We start from the raw sequence: 23268 nt of genomic DNA on the forward strand, positions 1-23268 counted from the left end.
TGATTTGACTCAGGTACTCATTCACAGCTGAGTCGACTGGTATCCGGCGTCAAATCACGATACAAATTCCACTGTCAACAGTGGGATTTGAACCGCGACTTTCCACTCAGCTGTTCGGATTCTACGGAGTGTATATCCTTCAAAATCATGATTTGAAGATGTCAGGGAGATCTCGCGCCTCACAAAACATCTGAGGCAGGAAAAACATGAATTGAAGATGTGATCGTGGATCCTCCCTTTCGATCGCGACACTTGGGTTCGAAGTTTTAGGGCTCCATGCGTGGGGTCGACCCGTCTATTTTTTATTTCCAGGTTTAGCTCGCGTGTTGTTTATGTCGTTAGGCCATGTAAGAACATTTTTCAGGATCCAGTGCGTGAAGGATCGAAGTATACGAAGAACACTCCCACATATCAAAACCGCGGATACTGCAGGATATCTGGGTGTTCGAGATCCACTCAAGGAAAGGAAATTGAGGATCATCAAAGACGCGGCTACTACAAAAGACACAGCTTTGATTTATTAAATTAAATTTATTTATATTATTGTGCATTCCACATTTTCTTCGTCTGTTTGGATTGTTTGAATTTTATTCGATCATAAATAAATAAAACAGAAACAAAAATCAAATAAGAACCAATAAATTTCTTTTAGATCAGAAAAAAGAATGATAAATGTGTAAACCATTTGGTAGTTTCATATCACTTGTATACATAACTTAGACGGTAGTTTCTACAGAGCAAATTATGTTCTGAAATTGAAATCAACAACAAAGAGGGAAAGTTCCATTGATAAAGGTCACTGCATACACATATATAAATACTTTTAATACAGATAAGGTAAAACAAAACCATACTAGTACTATATTGCAGTGGTACCGTCCTCTCTTGGTGCTACCTGTTCATAACAACTTTAATGGAATGAAAATAATCCTAAATTACCATTTCGGCTTAGATTAAAATTAGATACACATATATAGGTAGCCAATAACCTAAAAACTGCATAAAACATACACATAATAATGGGAATAAAAATTAACTAACTTAGAAGGATAAAGCAGGGCTTGAAGCACTCGTGGATAAAATATAATGGGTTTAGAAGCGATTAACGAAGATTGACAAAAAAATTCTTACCAATCGGAAGGAGAATGCAATCAATCTAGTTTCGAATGAATGATAAAAAATCGCGCAATTTAGATGATTTAAAAAATTGATACTAGAGATAGTAGCAAAAGATCAGTTTTTTTACGAAATGAGTCATTGGAACTCGATGCATGTAAACTTTTCTTGGAAATCGACATGTACAATCTACTCTTCTTTCTATTATATTCGTTTCTGTTTTAATTGCTAATTAACGTTGTTTTCTCTTCTTTTTTTTTTTGTAATTTATTCAATTTGAATTGTATGTTCAATAACAAGTTTATCTTATTTAATATTTATAATTTTAATTTTATAATTTATAATTGTCCTACTTTTGCGTGGATGTCTCCTGTACTGAAGTTGCCGAAGCGGAAGCTGAAGCAGCGCTGCTCTGGCTAACATTCCGTGAGTGTCCGGCTGACGATGTTGTGCCGACTGGGGTTTGTACCATGGGTGTAGGCGGGGACTTATTAGCTGGCAGTTGATTAGGAGCACCAGTCATTTGCATGTGATACCTTCGAATACATTCAGTTAATGTTACGGTTTTATATTTTGATCAAGACCACATACTTATAAATATTTTCTGTGCTTTCGACTACACCTTGCGTTAGATTTAGGCTTCTACCTTTAATACCAGACTCCTTTATTGGCGGCGACCACCAGTTAACCATACGCCCGACTACCGGCACATGTCTGAGCAACCCTTCCGACCAAAGTTTCTCATCAGATTCGCGTTGCAGATCGGCAGTTGCCGTTTCGATGCCCTATGCGATTGAAAAGTTAACAATTTGCTTGAGGTATGATGAAAATATGTCTTACCTTCTTCACTATTTCCGACATAGTATCCAAGACTTTTGAATTTTCTTGTACACTCTTTCCAACTGAAATGACAAGATCGAGAAGTTCTTCCACGTCCGTGTCGTGTGTGACCATTCCAAAACGAACGCAAATAAGACCATCTGTACCTTCGCCCAGTGAAAAGGCATTGTCTGTTGATCGCAGGGTATCAACCAGGTCTGTATTGAGTTTATTCAACTCGGTTTTCGCTTGATCTGTGAGCAACGTCTCCCAGCCCTCGGGGACAAATCGAACACCTCCCATGCCAGCCCAATCGGGCAGTGGAACCAATCTGAGCACTTCACTTTTTTCCACTAGTTTATTGAATGTGGCCTTATGTTTAACAGTGGCTCGCAGTATGTCTACATGCGCTTCCAAACAATGTGCGAAATTCTCTAAATTATCAGGCGTTGGGGGGTGTTCACCGAGACCTAGTTCTAGAGGACAGAACCGGATGCATGTGCCGTGGATTTGATGATCAATTATTTCAAAGTCGAACTGAAATGATAATCACGTTTGGATGAGGATAGACCAAGAATAAGGATGTGCAGTTGTGTAACGAATAGTTTTATTGGTACTAAATCATCCAGAGAGTCCGGAACTAATAACACCGTAATATATTGAAACTAGATTATTTTTAAAAAGGAGTACCTGCTACCTCTCCCAAAAACGGGTCTTTATGGAGAAGGAACGAAGAAAAACCGGAAACTTGTACGTGAATTTACTAAAGATCAACTAATTACAGTTAGAAGATGCGTGTCGCATCTCCAACTTTCCAAATATTTCTTCTAATACGCGTAATAAACAAAAAACAGAAAAAAATTCCAGTATATTGTCAAATTGGACTGGTTAACTTTACGTGGGGTCCATGGACCAAAAAAGAGTGAGTAAGTTGCTCCCCATTTGGTCTGGTCCAGCATTAAGTTGATGCAGACTTAGGACCCCACAATTCTCAAAAAAAAAAAAAACTTTACATGTTTTACTAAACAAAACTCCACATTTTGTACTCACATTATTACAATCGCGCTGAATGATTTGTCCAAGCCATGAATTCAAACGGTCAAAGTATGCTGCGTTCGCTACTTTTTCAATTGATTTATTAATCATTGCTTGCGTTAAATCTTGATTTTGATCACCAGTCGATGCTGCCACTTCTTGTTCCACTTTCACGGACGTTCCATCGAATTGGAATACTACGACGGGAACGGCAGTTTCAAAAAGAACCTGCATAAAATTGCCATTATTGTATCTCCTGGAATTCTTATAGTTAATTTCACTTACGTTTATGTCTACAGGCTTATGTATAAGATCACTTAAATGCACTCCCGATTGTCCGCCAGGCGCACGACTCTGAAAATATAATTGAATTGATTACTGGAAAATGTATTTTAATATTCATGGGCTAATTGAATTTTTCATGGAGAATAAACCTAAACCAACAAAAAAATCGGCGAAATAGCAGGGAAGGAGGAAGAGCTGAGTGCGTTTGGTCGCATCACAAAAATGCTTCGTTTACCCCAGCGATCAACGTAAGTGACCGCGAGGGCTGACATACTCGACGTGACACCGGGACGCCCAAATAAAGAGGAAGCCTAACCAAGGGAAGCGGCGGTGCGGGCACGGCAACTCCAATACCCATACAATGCCCCTGTTCCGAAAAAAGCCCAGTAAGAATAGCTAGTCTTGAACCTGTAGATTTGGACTCGAACCGAGTACAAGTGGAGTCTTATCTAGAGCTGAGGAGGAAAGGCTCATCAGGAAATGCGCGGCAGTGGTGAAGCATATACGGTCGGCAACGTTCCTCCAGAGAAACGTCAGCAAAGGCATCGGGCTGATGGAACTGGAAGAACTAATGGGTCGCATCTCCTGCTACAGGCGAATGTGGAGAGCAGCGGAAGACGATTGGAAAGCAGAAACAGCCGCACTGCCCGCTGAGAACCCTGCTTGCGCTAAAAGAAAGACAGATAGCCCACTATAAAGCGAACTGGGGAAAAAGCGGAAAGAGGACGATGTGCCCGAAGGAGATTTTATCAAAGTAGTTGCTAGATCCAAAATTGAAGGCGAGGAAGGATAAAAGGAAATAACTGACTACGCCGCTAGAAGCCCGTCTGTCTAAAGACAAGGAGGCTCTCATGTGTTCCCTAGAAATCCGAGATCTTGACCACCTCACAGAAAAGATCAAAGTGGAGGAGGCGATAAGGCATGAATGTCCACAGGTAACCAATGCCCGGATAGGTATCACTTCTGTAAATGCTCCAGGCCAAAAACTCGCCATGGTAAAAGTCTCCGAGCAATATGCGAGGAAACTCCTTAGCAGAGGGGAAATTAAAATTGGATGGGTAGTATGCAGGGTATAAATGCGGATAGTCCTCACCAAGTGCTGCAGGTGTTTGGACTATGGACACGTCAGCAACTTGCAAGAGACCGGACAGAAGGACAGCATACCGGAGATGCACTCAAGTAGGTCACCAAGCGAAGACTTGTAATGAAAGCAAAAGTCGTGTTCTCGGCAGGGATCGGGCGCGAATGATATGATTCGCATTTCACAAATTAACATGCGTCGGAGTGCAATCGCTCACCAGTTGGTAGCGCGGTTCGCTGCGGAGGTAAATGCTGATCTACTACTAATCAGCGACCCGGCTGCATGGCATATCGACTTATCGAATACCGCTGCCATCTGCATTCGGGACGACGGTCCACTTCGTGTTCTTTCCGAAGGCCGAGCGAATGGGTTAACCTGAATTCGGTGTTTAGGGATAACGTTTTTTAGCGTTAACCTGACGCTGAATGAGACGATGCTGGACTTTCGGCGCCGGCTTGATGCTTTGGAGGATGTCATTTCAGGCACGGAGGGTTGAATCTTTGTAGGCGGTGATTTTAATGCTAAGGCCCTTGAATAGGGCATGCCTCTGCCAGACTCCAAAGAGAAATGGATTCTGAAAATGGCGGCGAGAACAGGGTTCGTAGTCTTAAACACCGGATTCACACCAACGTTTCGGCGCCCAAGCTGTGGAAGAAGCATTCCTGACATAACTTTTGCGTCGGAATCTCTGGTGTCATCGGTGGACGCATAGCAAATCTTGGAAGACTTCTCGACAAGTGATCACCAGTAGATCGCGTTCGAAGTGGTTGACACTACTTGCCGGTAAGCATCAACCCGACGCTTGCCCTGCCTGTGGAATATCGCGAGAGTAAACATCGGGAAGTTCGCAGAAGCTCTTGGAGCAGGCAAAGCCGCACTGGAGGGCGCTCCGGGGGCGGTAGCGTCGCAGCTGACACCGTCGTAAATTTAGTGATAACGGCAGCGTGTGAGGCTTCCATGCCACGGAAGTGCCCCAGCCGTTACAAGCCTTCTATGGACTGGTGGACGGCAGAAATTGCCGACCTACGGAGGGAGTGTCTTGAGCTCCGCCATTTGGCACAACGTTTACACGCCAGCGAGGAGGCATGCGCCATAAAGGCACAGTATGGATCAGCAAAAAGAAGACTCCGCGGCGCGATCAATAAAAGGAAAGTTCGTGGCTTTCACAACCTGGTCGACGAGGTGAATGAGGACCCGTGGGGACTTGACTAAAAGTTCTGCGGAAGCATTGCATAGTAAGTACTGACCAGATGGACCGCAGTGTATGCACATTATTCGCCAGTCATCATGTACTGGTTGATGTTAATAGCGCGTAAAGCGTCGAGGATTGCCCCTTTTCACAATGAGAGAGCTCGAAGAAGCAGTTCTCAGTATGAAAAACACGAACGCGCCAGGTCCTGATGGCATCCCGATGGAAGTTTACAAACTGGTGTTCCAACGGCAAGACTTGCTGCTTGGGGCGTTCAACGCTTGCGTAAAGGAGGGCATTTTTCCTTGTCGCTGGAAGGTGGCCAGACTTGCGCTGATCAGCGAGTGTAAAAGTGATCCCGAGCTGCCGTCTGCATACCGGCCGCTGTGTATGCTTGACACGGCTGGGAAAGTGCTCGAGAAGCTCATCAGGAATAGACTCGCTGAAGCGGTCCGCGCTGCCGGGGACTTATCCCAAGGCAGTCGAAATTGCAATAGTGAGCGAGATGATAGTATTCCAGGTGACGAATTGCAAAAGAAGGATAGTTTCCAGAATGTAAATGAAAAACAAAACGCTGTGTATGCAAACTAATCTGTAATTTTATTTTGAGGGTAATGTATTCTGACGAGGAATACATCTGAATTTGTGGTTAAAAAACCTATTCATTTGGTCATCTTGGATGAGGAATCGACCGTTCATGTTATTTGTGCCGTGTGTGCTGGCACTTAAGAGTACACTGGAAGTTTTCCCTGCTTGTCGGCGACTAAAAGGGATAGAAACTGGGAAAATGGACTAGCAACCTGCAAATTGCTACCGAAACGTCAACAAAGCCTCGAGTAGGTACTGATCACATAGCTATAATATTTGACTACAGGAAACGGACTATGATTGGCTTCTGGAAAGCATGCACGCTTCTCGACAACGGTATCGATGGTCTCCAGAATGCTCGCTTTCTTCAACTCCAGCAAGATTTCCAACGATATAAGTTGGACATTCTGGGCCTAAGCGAAGTAAGATGATGAGACTCTGGAGAGTACTCCCCTCCATCTTGCGGCAATGTGTGTTTGTACTTTGGAAAGCAAAATGTTAGCAGACACGAATCCGGCGTTGGACTGTTACTGGCGGTTTATCGCAAGGTACAGCCTTTTGACCGGAGAGCCGGTTTCTGATAGGATTCTGACTGGAAGATTCTGATCCAGACTAAAGAGAATCGCAATTGGACAGTGCTATGCACCAATCGCCTTGTCATCGGTGGCACATTGTATGAGCACAGAGTTTGTCATAAGTTCAGTTGGGTTTCAATTTACCGGCACAGCATGAGCAACCAGATTGGTGGTCAAAGGGTAGTATAGGTCCCAGGGCGAAACGTGGATTGGTACCGATGGAGCATAAAACCTGGGAACTGCCTGCTGAACCAACACCAACAGCTCTACTACCAAACCCTATCTCCACCTCCCCGTGGTGACTCCTGGGAGCTCTGCAGACGGAGAAAGATGAAAGCGAGTCTCCCGCGCCTAAAAACGGGACAAATTGTACTAACTGGTCCTCCAGGTTGGGGATTGGGTAGGGCTTACAACCCTAAACGGAAAACAACAAGAGCCTCGGACTGGACGGATTACACAACGACGAACCCGGCAACAACAACGGAATGACGATTTACGCATTTTCTCATGGGACGTGCGCTCCCTGTACAGAGATAAAGCTGATAAGCAGCTAGCCGATACCCTGTCCCAATATAGGGCTGATGTAACAGCGTTACAGGAGATGCGTTGGACAGGGACCGGTTTCCTGGAGAAGAGCCGCTACACCATATATTATAGTGGCCATCCAGTAAACCATGTGCTCGGAGTAGGTTTCTTAGTCAGCCAAAAAATGAACCCTGCTGTTATCGGCTTTGAAAACATTAGCGAACGGCTATGCACTCTGCGCTTGCGTGACAAGTTTAGAAATATAAGCCTCATTAACGTTCACGCGGAGACTGCAGAGTCGGAGAAGGATACCTTCTACGAGGCAGTAGAACGAACCCTCGATATCAAAATCATACTTGGGGATTTTAACAGCCAAGTAGAGAAGGAGCCCGTATTCAGGCGATACGTTGGCTCCCATAGCTTACACCAAAGTACAAATGATAACGGACTGCGGATTATTCAATTAGCAGGGTCACACGAAATGATTGTTGGAAGTACCTGGTTTGCGCGGAAAGCGGTCCACAAACATACATGGCCCTCTCCAGACGGGACCACTTTCAACCAAATTGACCACGTGTTGATCGAACGCCGCCACCTCTCAGCCCTCCGCGACACCTTTAAGAGGGAAATGGATGCCGCAATAACTGCAGTCAACAGAGGACCTGGAGATGAAGCATCAACAAATGATCTTCACAACCACCTGAAGAACGTTATCATTGATGCGGCCACAAACATACTTGGCCCCAGCCGCAAAAGGAGTCGGAGCGGCTGGTTTGACGATGAATGTAAGCTAGCAACGGAACGGAAGAATGCCGCATACCGAGTAACGTTGCATTCTCAAAGAACGCGGGCACGCGCAGAGACTTATCACCAACTCCGTCGAGCGGAGAAGCGACTTCACAGACGGAAAAAGGAAGCCTGGGAGAACCAACAAGTCTGTGAACTCGAAAAGTGCAGGGAGCAATCGCACCAGGCGCGGAAGTTTTACCAACAAGTCAGCAGGATGAAGCTTTATACACCTCGATGCTCATCCTGCCGAGACAAAGAGGGAAATCTGATTTCCGACAGAATGGTCATATTGGAGCGATGGGTTGAGTTCTTTGATGAGCTACTGAACAACCAGAACATCGGCGAGTTGGAGGTCCCGCCAACTGAAGACGACGGACAAATATTGCCACTACCAAGTTCAGGAGAAACAGTCCGTGCAATTCATCGGCTAAAAAATCATAAGTCGCCAGGAGCCGATGGAATTACAGTCGAATTGGTTAAATATGGAGGCGACCAGTTACACTAAGTGGTTCATCGACTTGTGCTCAAGGTATGGGACAGCGAATCAATGGCTGACGATTGGCAACGAGGCATTATCTGTCTCGTACATAAAAGGGGAGATATTACACAGTGCAGCAATTATAGAGGTATCACGTTGCTGAGTACCATCTATAAGATATTCTCCGCTATCTTGCTAGGCCGGATAGCCCCATACGCCCAGAACATCATTGGCCCATACCAAAGAGGTTTCACTCCAGGCAAATCAGCAACAGATCTTTAAAGCCGCCTATGATATAGCCAGGGTAAAACTGTACACGGCTATGAGAGAATTCGGTATCCCGTCGAAACTGATAAGACTGACCCTGACCAATGTGCGAGGCCAGATAAAAGCAGCAGGATCACTCTCAAGACCATTCGACATCAACAACGGTCTACGACAAGGGGATGCCCTATCATGCGTCCTCTTTAACCTGGCCCTTGAAAAAGTGATCCGTGATGCCGAGGTAAATGCAAGAGGTACGATCCTCTTTATATCCGCCTAACTACTGGCCTATGCTGACGATATCGAGATCATGAGAAGAACCACCGGATACGTACAAATTGCCTTCATCCAGATCGAGCAGGCGGCGCGAGATCTTGGGCTGCTCATCAATGAAGGCAAGACAAAATATATCAATATCAATGAAGGCAAAATATATATATATATAATTAACGTCAGCACCAAAAATTTATCAACCAACAACATTAAACCGCCCTGGTCAAACGGGATCAATAAAGATAGGAAAATACAACTTTGAGACCGTTGATAATTTCTCCTATCTAGGGTCGAAAATTACAACCGATAACAGCTACGAAGATGAAATCCGCGCACGGTTGTTGTCAGCCAACAGAGCCTATTTCAGCTTACAAAAACTGTTCCGCTCGAAACGTCTCACCATAGGGTCAACGCTCTTACTGTACAAGACAATGATCTTGCCAGTCCTAATGTATTCCTCGGAAACTTGGGTTCTTAGCAAGAAGAATTGCGAACTCTTGGCTGCGTTCAAGGGAAAAATCCTCCGAAGAATTTTGGCCCCCTACATGAGGATGGACGATTCCGTAGCCTACACAATGACGAAATCTATGAGCGATACCATGACCGTCCGGTTGTGGATAAAATCCGGCTCAATAGGTTACGGTGGGCGGGTCACTTAATCAGTATGGATGAGGATGATCCCACCCGGAAAGTCTATAAGGGTAATATCTATGGTAGAAAAAGAAGACGACGCAGACCCTGCCTGAGATGGAACGATGGCATAGGTTAAGACGCCAGACAGCTTTTAGGGATATTGAATTGGTGGACCTCGGCGCAAAACCGGGGTGTCTGGAGTTACTTATTAAGGCAGGCCTAGACCGGATACCGGTTGTTGCGCCATTGATGATGATGATGATCAAGTTATTTTAAAAATGTTCTCCGTAAACATACCACGGGAATATTACCCTACAAATCTTTGCAAATAATGGGATTCGCTGACGACATAAACATCATGATACGTTCAATTCCAGACGCCAAGGAATTATTCCTACAACTAAATGATGATGAGAAGTCGCGGGCCTTAGAGAAGTTCATCGACATAGTCGTAAAGTTTCATGTCGAATACTTGGACCGGTAAAAAATGGAGCTCACTGACGAATTAAATAGAACCATGAGTTGCACCAGCTCTATGACGACCCATTAGGGATATTGAATTGGTGGACCTCGGCGCAAAACCGGGGTGTCTGGAGTTCCTCATTACGGCGGGCCTAGACCGTAAGTATGTCTTATTAGATATCATTCAAAATTTCTAGATTTCGGCTGCTGCTAACGTTTCCAAACATTTTGAAAATAGTATAATAAACCTATTTTAATTTTTCCCTGACCGGAAAATCATTTTTCTGTCAGGAAAAAAATAAAATGGGTCAGTATTATCTTTATACTCTTGAAATCCTGATACCAACTGAAGCAATTGAACTCTTCCAACTCTGTGAACCTTTTTCTCGTTGAAAACGAAATTCTCTGTGTCGAGGCCCGACCATTGTTTTTTTTGGGATCGAAATTTTTAAGTAATCAGCTGCTGGTTTTCAAACTCCTATTATTCGTGGCGCATGTCGGGCCAGTAATGCTATGACTGCCTTCTCAATTACTTTCGTGGATTTTCACATCATGGCCGCATTAGATGACGTGTATTTCCGTCATTCCGCACTCACATAATTCGATCGAGAAAATATTGAAAATTACTCACCAGAATTCTTATTCCATCACATTTCGATGCTATTTCGAATACAATACTGCAAGTTTGGAATGCTAACAAAATTTTCTCGGCAATCGTTTCTCTGCCCAAGGCTTGTAACGTTGTCCACAATGAGAGAGCCGTCAGACGGCGTGATAGAATCGGATCGGAGTCGAAAACCGTCAGCGTGATATTTTGCATCTGCCTATGAAGGAGCTGGAACCAGGAATATTGCGTGAATATGATAACTCAGAGAAGAGACAGTGACTCTGAATACTTACTACAATCGGGAGACTGGGAATGCCTAACCAACTGCCCAGATTAACTGTAATGGAGTCAGCCGCCGAGCGTAACTGAAATAATCATCGAATGTGAAAAACAAATCTAATAAGGTTGGGTGGTTCTTTCATACGTTGCCTGGCCCTTGAGTAACCGCCAGTGCAGCTAGTCCATGACCGGCAGCGTGCAACCAAATATTATTTGTCCGGCAAATTTCCTGGAGGCGGGTGAGGTTGTCGACGTTCCCACACAACGAGGAACCTATGTCGGCCACTACAAACAGAGGCGTTCTGTTGGCCGCCACGTCAGCTTGAATTTGTTTTTGTAGCACCGACAAATCCATCGTTCCGAAGGGCATGTTCGTAGTGATCAGTTTTATGCACTCTAAAGGGATTCCTAGCTGTCGGCAAGCGTACTGCAGCCTTATAGGTGTCGAGTTCTCTGAGATATAAAGACAGGGATTCGCTAGAGCAGGAATTCCGCCCTCCAAATAGCCGGGACATCGCGAGATAATCGCCAGACGAACTGCACGCAGAGTCGCCTCCGCGTTGTCTGTGTGGTAACTTGCCGAGCAGTCGATGAATCGGAAGATACTGCCCAGCCAGCGGGAAGTATCCCCCGATATTTGTCCCGTGACTCGTGCCAATTGTTGTCTATCCAAATGACTCAAATATGCAACGATGCTGTGCGAGATCAGAGCGAGATGTGAGACGTCGTCAAGTGCCGGCAGCGGGAAATCCGGGTCGTCGTCGGAGTTGGTAAAGGCAATAAGTTTCTCTAGCGACTCCAGGATTTCGGATGGGGGTTTCTGGTCGCCATGGAGCAATGCTGTGCCTTCCGTCACTGGGCCGGCGGCTGTAGGGTTTGCCGGGTCCTCCTTCGGCACATGACGTACATTCTCCAGACGTTGCAATGTCTGCGAGGTTCTCATCTCCAACTCAGCAAGGCCAGAACGTATCTGCAAGTACGAGGTGCAACGAGGCGGAAGCATGTAGGGAAGAGAGATTGATATCAGACGATTCGAGATAAGAGTTCGATAAAGAACATTAGCAATGCCCCAATAGCTGCACACTTACACTGGAGGCCGCGATTTCGGACACTTTTTCCTCGGTTTTGTTATTGTTCGGCTCTTCTTTCACGCTGTCAGTCATTTTGACGAGTGAGGGGAACACGGATCCTTATTTTGTGGCGGGTTCGATGGCTGTTTAGCGGTGGAATTGCTTTTTGTTTTGAGGTGGCCGACAGAACACAGGCGGAAGAATTTTCAGAAGCCGAACGACAGTGTTGTGTTGTCAACTTTTGACAGCTGACCTAGTTGTCAAATGCTCTTCTGGTCGAATGATTGCACCAGTTGATGTGGAATTCCAGCAGGTCATGGTTGTGACAGGAAGATGGCGCAAATTGAAATGACGTCACGATTTGACGGCCGTTGGTACGGTTACGATTTCCGTAGTGCCGGACGGGGATTCTGGTAGAATGGTCCAAAATAAAACTAAAATAAAAAGACAAAAATTTCGAAATCTTCTTTCGTTTTCAAAATATCATTGGTTGAAGCTTTGGAATTGGCCCCTAACCAAAACATGTACTTCGTCACGGTTCCGGTAGCCACGGGTTTCGATGATGGATTTTCATAAAATAAAACAAAACTAAAATAAAATTTTTAAATATTTGCTATACGGTTTCGATCGCAGGGCAGAGGCGATCTTATCAGACGCTGCCTCAGCGCCTCTACCCTGCGGAGCAGCGTGACCGAAAGCGGCAACAGGTGGCAATTGGCTCGTTTATATGCAATTCAAAACCCGCCAAGGGTATGAATTACAACGACCAAAATCGCATTTGTTTGAACCTACAACTGGTTAGAGCTAATAAAAATTAATTTTGTTTTGGGATGAGCTTGTCCTTAGCCCACCATCTACTTGATAGCGGGCTGCACATCAAGTAGATATTGGGCGATTTCGGTCGTTGTAATTCATACCCTTGGCGGGTTTTGAATTGCATATAAACGAGCCAATTGCCACCTGTTGCCGCTTTCGGTCACGCTGCTCCGCAGGGTAGAGGCGCTGAGGCAGCGTCTGATGAGATCGCCTCTGCCCTGCGATCGAAACCGTATAGCAAATATTTAAAAATTTTTAAAAGTACTGGGCGCTCGCCCATGAAAGTGTAGTCCGCGCGCTGAATAGAACAGTAAGTTGCTTCTCAAATATTTGCAGCCCGCCATCAAGTAGATGGTGGGCTAAGGACAAGCTCATCCCAAAACAAAATTCATTTTTAAAATAAAAAGTTTCGACATCTGGGTTAGCTTTCGGAATTCTGAAAACTTTTCAATATCTCGCTTAGTTTTTCGTTAAATTGAATTTCAGTTCGTTCACTGGCATTTTATTATATTTTGCTATTCAATTTTAATCAAACAAACAACTTAATAAATTCTTTTCTTAAACATATAGTTTAAAAAACTTGAAGGTAACTTGTTGAATTTACTTTAATCCTACGGCATCATAGTATATGAATATAACTAAACTCACAACACAAGAAAATCAAAAAGCATTTTATACAGGAAGCAACCAACTTCTGGTTTCCTTACAACTTTTAGACAAATTTGGCTATAAACGAACATTTATGATCTTTTATACTCGAAGTGCGGCACGGGAAGGTATTGTCAAAAGCATTCCATCTATAACGAAGAGGGGACCCATCAGTTCGTCACTATCGAAGTATTTAATGACTCCAAACCCGTCTTGGTGTGTAGCGACTCGGAAGTGTCTTAAGCAATTGCCCTGTCAATGTCATCTTCTGCGTCATCCGCAATGAATATTGAGGCGAGGTTGCTTCGCGGGGACCGTTTTTTCCACTTGCGGAGAGAATGAGGGCGGATCTATTTCATTCAATTTAAGACCATCCTGCAAAATTCCGTTTACTATCCCTCGATAAACTTGCCTTATATCAAGCAGGAACTGTGTCATCTGAGAACCAAGACCATCTCTATACTTATCTAGATATACCTCTCTGTAAAAGAGCAGAGCTATATATTGGTGTAATAAATGCGATGACCTCCGACATTTGATTGAATTTTTCAAAAGTTAGTTTTGGTTTTCGAAATCATTGATAGTATAGATTGGATTGGATTCTTCAACATATTCATCTGTTCTGTGGTTTGTTCGCAACTGAACACTACTAGGGCCGAACATTTGTTCAATGCCTTCGTACTGTTTTGCGTTGCCGGTTTATATACTTGTTGTTGAAGAATCCACATACTTCTGAATGTTTGGCCACAGTTTTCGCTTGCTTTTCGAGTTATCCCCATGACTTCGAGGCTATTGTCCAATCTTCCTTTTGGCCACAGGGGGTCTTCGTTGAGCCTTATCAGAGGTCTAAGCTTCGTGAAAATTTCCGCCCGCCTACCTCGCCGATAAACTTGAATGATTCCAATAACTATACGCTATTTTATCAAAATGTAAGGGGTCTAAGGACCAAGCTGTCGGATTTCAAACTGTCTGCCTTAGTCTTCCAACATCATGTCATCTGCATTTATGAAACCTGGCTGGATGACAGGATTTTAGATTCTGAGCTCCTCGAAGGTTACTCTGTCTTTCGTAGTGACAGAGGCTGCGTTGCGTTTGGCAAGACAACAGAGGTCCCCTAATAGCTGTTAAGTCCCCTCTCCGTGCCGAAATCATCTTTTCCTCCTCCTCCTCCTTCTACGATTCTGTTATCATACGTGTGCTTCCGCCAAACGTATGTCCCTTTATCATATCGCGTGTATATTTTCCCTGCCTAGGCCCGTCTTCTCTGTACGAGAATTTCTTCGACAGATTATCAGAGGCCCTAATCGTTTTGTTTCCCTCACTTCCTTTCGTCCTCCGTGGCACCTTTAATCTTCCTATGCTCTCCTGGCCCATTACTCCTGGCCTTTCCTCCCTCCTTAATAACTCGACCAAATTCTCTGGCGTCTCAGCTAACTCCCCCCAACTATCTTGTGATTTACTTTGCCGCTACTTTTCGTCATGTTCCCTCCCCCCCCCCTTCCTCCGAATCCCTCCCGATAGTGGATGTAGCCTGACCCGCATCGCCTACCATTCCCCTTATCACCCCTATCCTTGTCGAATACCTCATTGGCAAACTTGATGCCAATGTCGGACCTGGCTACAATGGTCTTCCAAACCTCTTTTTGCTCAAAACTGGTAAGTCCATCTCCTTTCCCTTACCTCTTATTTTCAACAAAAGCCTCGAAGAGAATCATTTTCCCCGCTTGTGGAAAGAGGCTCTCATTATCCCCATTCACAAAAGTGGCGATCGTTCGCTTGTCGAGAATTGCCGTCCCATTTCCCTCCTCTCCTCCTGTTCCAAAATCCTGGAAAGATATGTCAGCGACTGGTTGTCCGCCCACTTTGGCCAACACATAGTGAAAGAGCAACACGGCTTCGTTAAACGTAGGTCCACTGCCTCCAACCCGCTTGACTTTACCAACTTTGTCGCCAAATGTCTAAATTCACCGCAAGAAGTGCTTACCATTTACACTGACTTCGCGAAAGTCTTCGACACTGTAAATCGCAAGATACTTCTATCCAAACTCTCGTCCCTAAACGTTCCCATACCACTTGTTTTATGGCTTGCCTCTTACCTTTCCAATCGATCCTGCCGCGTCTCTTTTGACGGCTGTAATTCCCGCTCCTTCTTTGTCCCCCTCTTCTGGCGTCCCACAGGGATATATTCTGGGTCTCCTTACCTGTCCCTGTCTGCTCTATGCAGACGACCTTAAGCTGTTTTCCGCTATATCGTCGCCTATGGACTGTGTTTCCCTTCAGTCTAACTTGGACACTCTGGTTCGTTGATGCTCGAGTAATGGTTTAGCGCTAAACGTCAGAAAGTGTCACTCTATGTGCTACTCCCTAAAGTCCTCACCCACTTCTTTTCTTACTCGCTTAACGGACATTCCTTATCCTGCTTAAATTCCACTCAAGACCTGGGAGTCACTTTCGACAATAAGCTCCACTTTGACACCCATTGCCTCGATGTCATCAATCGAGCAGCAAAATTGTCGGATTTTATTGTTCGCTCCTCCTCTGATTTTGACTCCATCCAACCCTCCTTAGCTCTCTTCAATTCCCTAGTGAGGAATACCCTCGAGTATTGCTCCGTGATCTGGTCACCCTCCTGTAACTGTGATTGTCTTCCCCTTGAAAATGTGCAACGTAAATTCACCCGTTCCCTCTTCTTTAAGAAAAGCTTCCCTCGTGTGGATTACTCCTGCCGCCTCCGCTTTCTGAACCTTCCTTTCCTACAACAGCGTAGATCCTATCTGGATCTATGCACATTCTTTAAACTTTCCTCGGGTCTGATGGACTGCTCCGCCGCTGACGAGATCACCTGCCGTCCTGCGTCTTATAACACACGTAGTGCAGACATTTTCAACGTGCCCTTCGCAGAGCTCAAAGTCTACTTTCATTCCCCGATTCCCAGGCTTTGCCGAAATTATAATGCAAAACAGCTTGGCCCTTTTAACTTCTCTACTTTAAGTAGTTTTAAATGTAGGATAAGTTTTTTGCTTTCTCCTCCTCCTGAGGACAATAATTAATTGGAATTTTCTCTGTTTGTTGTCCGTTAATTAAATAAATAAATTTACTCTAAAAAATAAACCAAGTTTACTTTCCTTGTAAGGAAGCATGGTCATACTCATTTGCTCGGTAAAACGACTCCTATCATATTGTCTTTTCGTGAGAAAGATCTCATCAATCTGGACCGTTTTACCTTCGCCACCTAGTACCTTGTTACTGTGCGAAGCAATTACTTCAGCTATTTCTCGACAATAGCTGTAGTAATCAACTATTGTATTTCGGCTAAGCTCGGAGTCACCTCGATGATGACGCAAAGATAGCAGATGTCTATAGGCATCTGCAACCTGCATCTTGGTGCCTATGTGCTACTGTCTCCCAATGGAGATGTTCATCTAAATGATCGAAGAAAAAGGGTTCTGTCTGCTGCCACAAAATTTACCCCCATGGGTGATCGTTTGGCTCAGACGTAGAATTTTAAATGATATCTGTTGTTTATCAAATTCTCTGGGTAACATCTGCATAAAATAGCGAGAAAGGTTGAACCAAGCTTACTTCGTGATCTTTGTTGAAAAGGCTCTACTTCATCAAAGCCTGTTCACTTAGGAAAATTTGATAAATATTTATAGAGTCAGTGCATGGTATTAGTGTTAATTCGAAGATCATGAATATTTACAGAAAATGGTTTTGGGGTAAGCACAGTACTTTAATTTACCAACCTTTGCTTTCTTATCAAATATGTTTCACTGAAAATGAAGGACAACAAAATAACCCGATAGAGAAACGTTGCTTCCTAAGGAAAATAGACTACGGTTTCGTCTGGAGCAGAAGCAACTCATCAGACGCTGCCTCACTTTTCCACCGTTCATACCAATGTCGTGCTATGAATGGTACGTAAAGGAAAACAACACCTTGTAACTACTTCGGTCACGCTGCTCCCAGGGTAGAGGTGAGGCAATATCTGATGAGTTGCCCCTGCCCTGGACGAAACTGTAGTGGTAAAAACTTAGGTTCAGAACGAGGCCGCATTACGCATGCCTAATCCGTCTTCGCCTAGGTTCAGAATACAACCCAAGTTACATAAAAATGGGAACGAAACATGGGAAATTATCGTGGGCACTAATTCCCCTTCCTATAACATTGCGAAATGGCTACTACAAGAAGTAAACCCTATCGGTGACTATCGTAGCAAATATGCCGTAAAAACAGCTGCCAGGTGGTCGAGAAGCTGAAGGACACTAAAATCAAGCAACATGAAATCCTTGTTTCGTTTGATGTGAAAGCACTTTTCCCGAGTATACCCATGAAACAGGCCCTACACAACTTCGAAACGTGGCTCAATTAACACCGTACCTCAAACCAAGGAAAAGAGGGAGAATCGCCAATATACAGAACTAGCGTCTACTCGTATATGTATGAGTGAAAACTATTTTACTTTCCGGAATGAATACTATAAAACCACCGCAGGCACGGCAATGCGTAACCCACTTCCCCCTCTACTAAGCGAACTGTTTATGGCAGGTCTAGAGGAACTAATGGAACAGCGTGGGATAATGCTCACTTTTTGGGTTAGATATGTTGATGATGTATTAGCCATCGTGGACAAATCGCTGTTGAATGGATTGCTAGAAAAAATCAACCAGCTCCATAAAAATATTATATTCACTATGGAGACTGAACAAATGGGAGAAATATCATTCCTGGACATAATAATCATTAGAAACGGGGAAGACCTCGAGTTCGATATATTCAGGAAGCCCACAACCACCCAACGAGTCAGCTTTTTCCATTCGTGCCAGCACAAATTCGCGGTCTTCCACAGTATGGTACATGGAATGCTAAACATCCCCCTAACCAGATCGAGATATATCAAAGAACTGGTTTAAATAAAAGACACCGCGAGAAAGAACTGTTATAACACCGACATTATAGACGCTGCAATAAGGAAGAAACAGGCTATCAATAACAGGAAAAAATTGACGTCTTTGCCAAGTACCAATGATAAGACAACAGTGAAATCGAGCAATAGATACACATCGTTCTGGCCTAGGATTAGTAATGCGCTTAAAGGATTTAAAATAGAGGCTGTCCCAACAAGTAGACATGCTCAACTTAAAACGCGACCTAGGAGCCTAAAGGACCCAAAATCCAAGGAAGAAGAGAGCGGGATCTATAAAATCACTTGTCCGGAATGCATCAGTATATACAGGGTGCGGCAGCATAACTTCCTTTTTTCAAAACTCAATAAAAACTATTGTATGCATGTCTAAAGTTTTTATTTACATTGTTTTGAAGATCAAATCTGTTAGGTGACGTCCCCCATTCTCCATACATTGCGTAAACCGATTTCTGGCGTTTGTCATGACTCTTGTTAGCATAGCAGGTGTTATGTTGGCAATTTCTTCTTGGATGTTGGTCTTCAAATCTTGTAGGGTTCTTGGACGGTTCACATAAACACGGGATTTCAAAAAACCCCATAGAAAAAAATCACAAGGGGACAGATCGGGAGAGCGTGCCGGCCTCTAATTGAGATAAGGCGCTCTGGAAAGTGTTCTCTCAAAACAGCCATCGATGCTCTTGAAGTGTGTGCTGTTGCACCGTCTTGTTGGAACCAAATGTCCCCCAAATCCAAATTTTCTAGCCGTGGGGAAAAAAAATTCTGTAGAATGTTTACATACCGGTCCGAAATCACTGTCACTGTAACTTCATTTTCCTCAAAACACCAGGGACCAATAATTCCAGCTGAGGAAATTGCACACCACACTGTGACTTTGGGTGAATGCAGGGGTCAAGCAGTGTACTGCAGGATAGACTAATGCGGAACATAGCTCCCTGAGGCCAACCTATCTTTCTCTAAGGATGAGTTGTCTCTCCTCTGGGACGGTGTGTGCCTTTTCAGGGGCCAAGCCTCTCGTCTACCAAGACCGTTAGTGAGTGGTGATAGCCACACCCTGTACGAGGTGACCCTACTATTAACAAAACGCTACGGATCTAGACTGGGGAGTCGAAAAACACCTCCCCCAATCCAGGGTGTCATGCGAACCGTGCCCATTGGATGGTTTGCAGTCGGGGGTAACTGACTGTATTCGAACGGAGCCTCACTGATACCTGGTCGCCTCAGTGAGTAAGTTAGATCTTACCGTGCTACGGGGGGCTATGGCACGGCGGACCTCTTAACCCCCATACTCGTGGGAATCAAATGAGTACAAAACTGGAAAAAAAAACAAAAACCAAAAAAGCGGGGCCCCGTACCGCACCAAAACTGGTTAATCAGGCGGAGGCATGTCTCCGAATTAGTGAAAGCCAGGTGACAGTGGATCCAAGGTGAGCATTGGTATACTGCGTGGACTACAGCCAACGAACACCACCGCTCGAAGAGCAGGGACCAGCAAAAGCACGTCTGAGATAACTATAACAGACGTTAGGAAGGAGACAGGTCTCAGTGGCGCCGGGGTTAAATGGTACCTGCGCTATCTGAAGGAAGGCCTGAAACCAGAAGAGGCCCTTAAGAAGGCTCAGGACAGACCTATGCCATCTCTACCGGAGCCGAGAAAGCGGGGAGCAGCAGAGATCAGCCCGCATGAAGGGAATGCTCCCAAAAAACCCAGACCTGAACCCACGGGAGGAGAAAACCCGGGCAGGTCAGGAGTGAAGGCAGGACCCAGGAAGCCCGGCATTAGCTATGCTAGTGCGGTCAAGGGCATTCGACTGGCCATACTGCCAAAAAGGTTTCCCGAGCAAATACTCACTCGGGAGGAACAGGAAATCATTGAAGAACTTGTCGTCAAGCAGATGATCAAGGGTTGGACGTCGAAACTGGTGTTCACCGGGATACGCTTTCGACCAGGCCTTATACTGGTGGACTGCGCGACGGAAGGTACCGCAGAATGGGTCAGAACCATAATTCCTAGATTGCCAGGCTGGGAAGGGGTGGAACTGTCAACATGTGCTGGAGATGATATACTAGGAGCCCACATGGTGACAGTTTTTCTCACAAAGGCCGCGGCAATAGTAACAGAAGACCTCATGAGACTCCTAATTGCTCAGAACGAAGATCTCCATACTCGACTATGGAGAGTCTTCAGAAGCAAGGTGGAGGGAAAGGGTAAACTCCTCACGATCGGGGTAGATGACCGATCCCTAGAGGCAATTAAACGTCGGAGTTGTCATATCAACTACCGATTTGGCAACATACCCGTGTATGTGCACAAGGAAAAGCCAAGGAAAGAGACCTCGGAGAAGGCATCGGGTGGAAAACTTACCGAGGTCCCTGAAGAAGTCGCGGAAGCCATAGAGGCGGAAAGAACGGGATCAACCAGGGAAATAGACCTGCTGCCCAGTGAAGAGCAGAAGCTGGACGACCTAGACCTAGGACTGCTAGGGCTCGGGGTGGACAGCGACGCGCAGGAAAGCGCCATGTCGGAGGAGGAGGGTGACACTCCGACAGTGGAGAAGAGCTCTAAACAATAATGGAGCCAATGACCAGCATTAGGATAGCCCAGATAAACCTCCACCATGCGAGAGCTGCATCTGCAGTGATTGCAAGGGCAAATTCTAAGGAGAACATTGGAATAGTGCTGGCTCAGGAGCCCTGGGTGTACCGGGGGCAGATTCACGGTCTGCAAGGAGGAGACATGCAGGTAATTTGGGACTCCTCTTGTGAAAAACCAAGAGCTTGCATAATTCTCAAACGTAATTTAAAATACATACGTCTTTCAGAGTTCTTAACCGGGGACCTTGTGGCTATCCAAGTCTCATTGGAAGCCGGGAGGAGCACTGGAGAGGTAGTTGTAGCGTCGGGATACTTCCCAGGAGGCGAGAGCCGGGCTCCACCGGAACAAGTCGCAAAGCTGACGGAGTATTGCGAGGAGAGGGCGTTACCACTTCTTCTCGACTGCGATACCAACGCCCACCACGAAGTGTGGGGAAGCAGTGACACTAATCGTAGAGGTGAGTACCTTACCGAATTTATTCTTAGTAATAAGTTAGAAATATACAACGTAGGGAACACTCCAACATTTGTGACCAGCACCAGACAAGAGGTACTAGATATAACTCTAGGAAATACCCTAATGAACGGGATGGTCAGGAATTGGAGGGTGTCGGATGAACCCTCAATGTCTGATCACAGGATAATCAAATTCATTGAGGGTAACTCCGAAATAAAAAGAATAATAAGGAATCCCAAGAGAACGGATTGGGAATTCTACACAATGCACCTGAGCAACAACATTGCCCACCTTCAAGGGAGCGGTGACATCAGGAGCGAATTAGAATTAGAAACGGTGGTGGAAGACCTCAACACAATCGTCATTCGTCATCAAGGGATGTACCATGGTGGAACAGGAACTTAGCCAGAATGAGAACGGAGGTACGAAAACTCTTTAACCGGGCAAAACGAACCGGGGACTGGCGGAGGTATAAAAATGCACTGACTGCGTATAGCAACGCCATCAGGGAAGCGAAACGGAACAGCTTTAGGGAATTCTGTGAAGGGATTGAACAGATCACAGAAGTAACCAGGCTGTACAAGGCTGTAGCCAAAGACGGGGGAATATCCTCTGTCTGCTTGAAAAAGGAAGATGGGACATTCACCGAGAATGAGGAGGACAGGGTACACCAGCTTCTCAGAACTCATTTCCCGGGGTCCTACCCCTCGGCGGCAGGCGACAATAATCTGCCTGACACCCCAACAACGAATAAAAGGGGAAGGAAAGAGAGCTGGAAACTAGCAAAAGAGGTATGCTCAGAAGCTAGGCTAAGATGGGCAGTGGGAACCTTTCAACCTTTCAAATCTCCCGGATCAGATGGCATTTTCCCAGCACTTATCCAGAGAGGCCTAGGAATTATCTTAGAGTCTCTTCTGAGGGTGGTAAGGGGGAGCATAGCACTGGGTTACATACCAAGGGCATGGAGACGGGCAAAAGTGGTCTTTATTCCGAAGGCGGGTAAAAAGGATCCTTTTCACCCTAAATCTTTCAGACCAATCTGCCTAACATCGTTCGTACTCAAAACGGTGGAGAAGGTCATAGACAACTATATTAGAACTAACGTTCTAAAGCGTAATCCCTTATAACACTGTCAACACGCTTACCGGGCAGGAAGGTCAACTGAAACTGCTCTGTATCAGCTGACAGAGGTACTACGGGACGCCATAGAAACAAAAGAAATTGCACTGTGCGCGTTTTTGGATATCGAAGGAGCATTCGACAACACATCGCACACAGAGATACAGGATGCCCTGAGCCGCAAAGGAGTGGGAAACACCCTGGCACTCTGGATGGGCAAAATGCTAGAAAGCAGACAAATAGAGGTACAAACAGGTACAAATTCTATTATCATGAACACCACTCAAGGCTGTCCACAGGGCGGAGTACTATCGCCGCTGATGTGGAGTATGGTAGTGGATGAACTCCTGGACGTGTTAACTAATACTGGAATACAAGTCCAGGGCTACGCGGACAACATTGTTCTAATCTGTAGGGGCAAATATGAAGATACCCTATGTGATAGAATCCAAACTGGATTAAGGGTTACTAGTGCCTGGTGCAGGAAGGTGGGACTGCGGATCAACCCAACCAAAACCACCATAGTACCATTCACTAGGAGGCGTAAGCTGGATCACCTGGAAGCCATAACATTACATGATATGGAGGTGAAACGAGAAACAGAGGTCAAATACTTGGGAATCACGCTAGACCAAAAATTA

At 45.1% G+C, this 23268-nt stretch overlaps 1 protein-coding gene across 1 annotated transcript; it reads right to left on the reverse strand.

Moving 5' to 3' along the window:
- Positions 1 to 517: 517 nt before the first annotated feature.
- LOC119657325 (pyridoxal-dependent decarboxylase domain-containing protein 1) lies at positions 518 to 12322 on the reverse strand. Its single transcript, XM_038064187.1, has 9 exons — positions 12087 to 12322; positions 11144 to 11968; positions 11013 to 11084; positions 10744 to 10947; positions 3256 to 3324; positions 2986 to 3198; positions 1957 to 2472; positions 1708 to 1901; positions 518 to 1652 (listed from the first exon to the last, which is right to left on the reverse strand). Exons 1-9 carry the CDS (start codon positions 12159 to 12161, stop codon positions 1466 to 1468), a joined length of 2355 nt encoding a protein of 784 aa, XP_037920115.1. The 5' UTR covers positions 12162 to 12322; the 3' UTR covers positions 518 to 1465.
- Between the last annotated feature and the right edge of the window lie 10946 nt (positions 12323 to 23268).

This window comes from Hermetia illucens, chromosome 5 (assembly GCF_905115235.1).
Source record: "Hermetia illucens chromosome 5, iHerIll2.2.curated.20191125, whole genome shotgun sequence".
Taxonomy (NCBI): domain Eukaryota; kingdom Metazoa; phylum Arthropoda; class Insecta; order Diptera; family Stratiomyidae; genus Hermetia; species Hermetia illucens.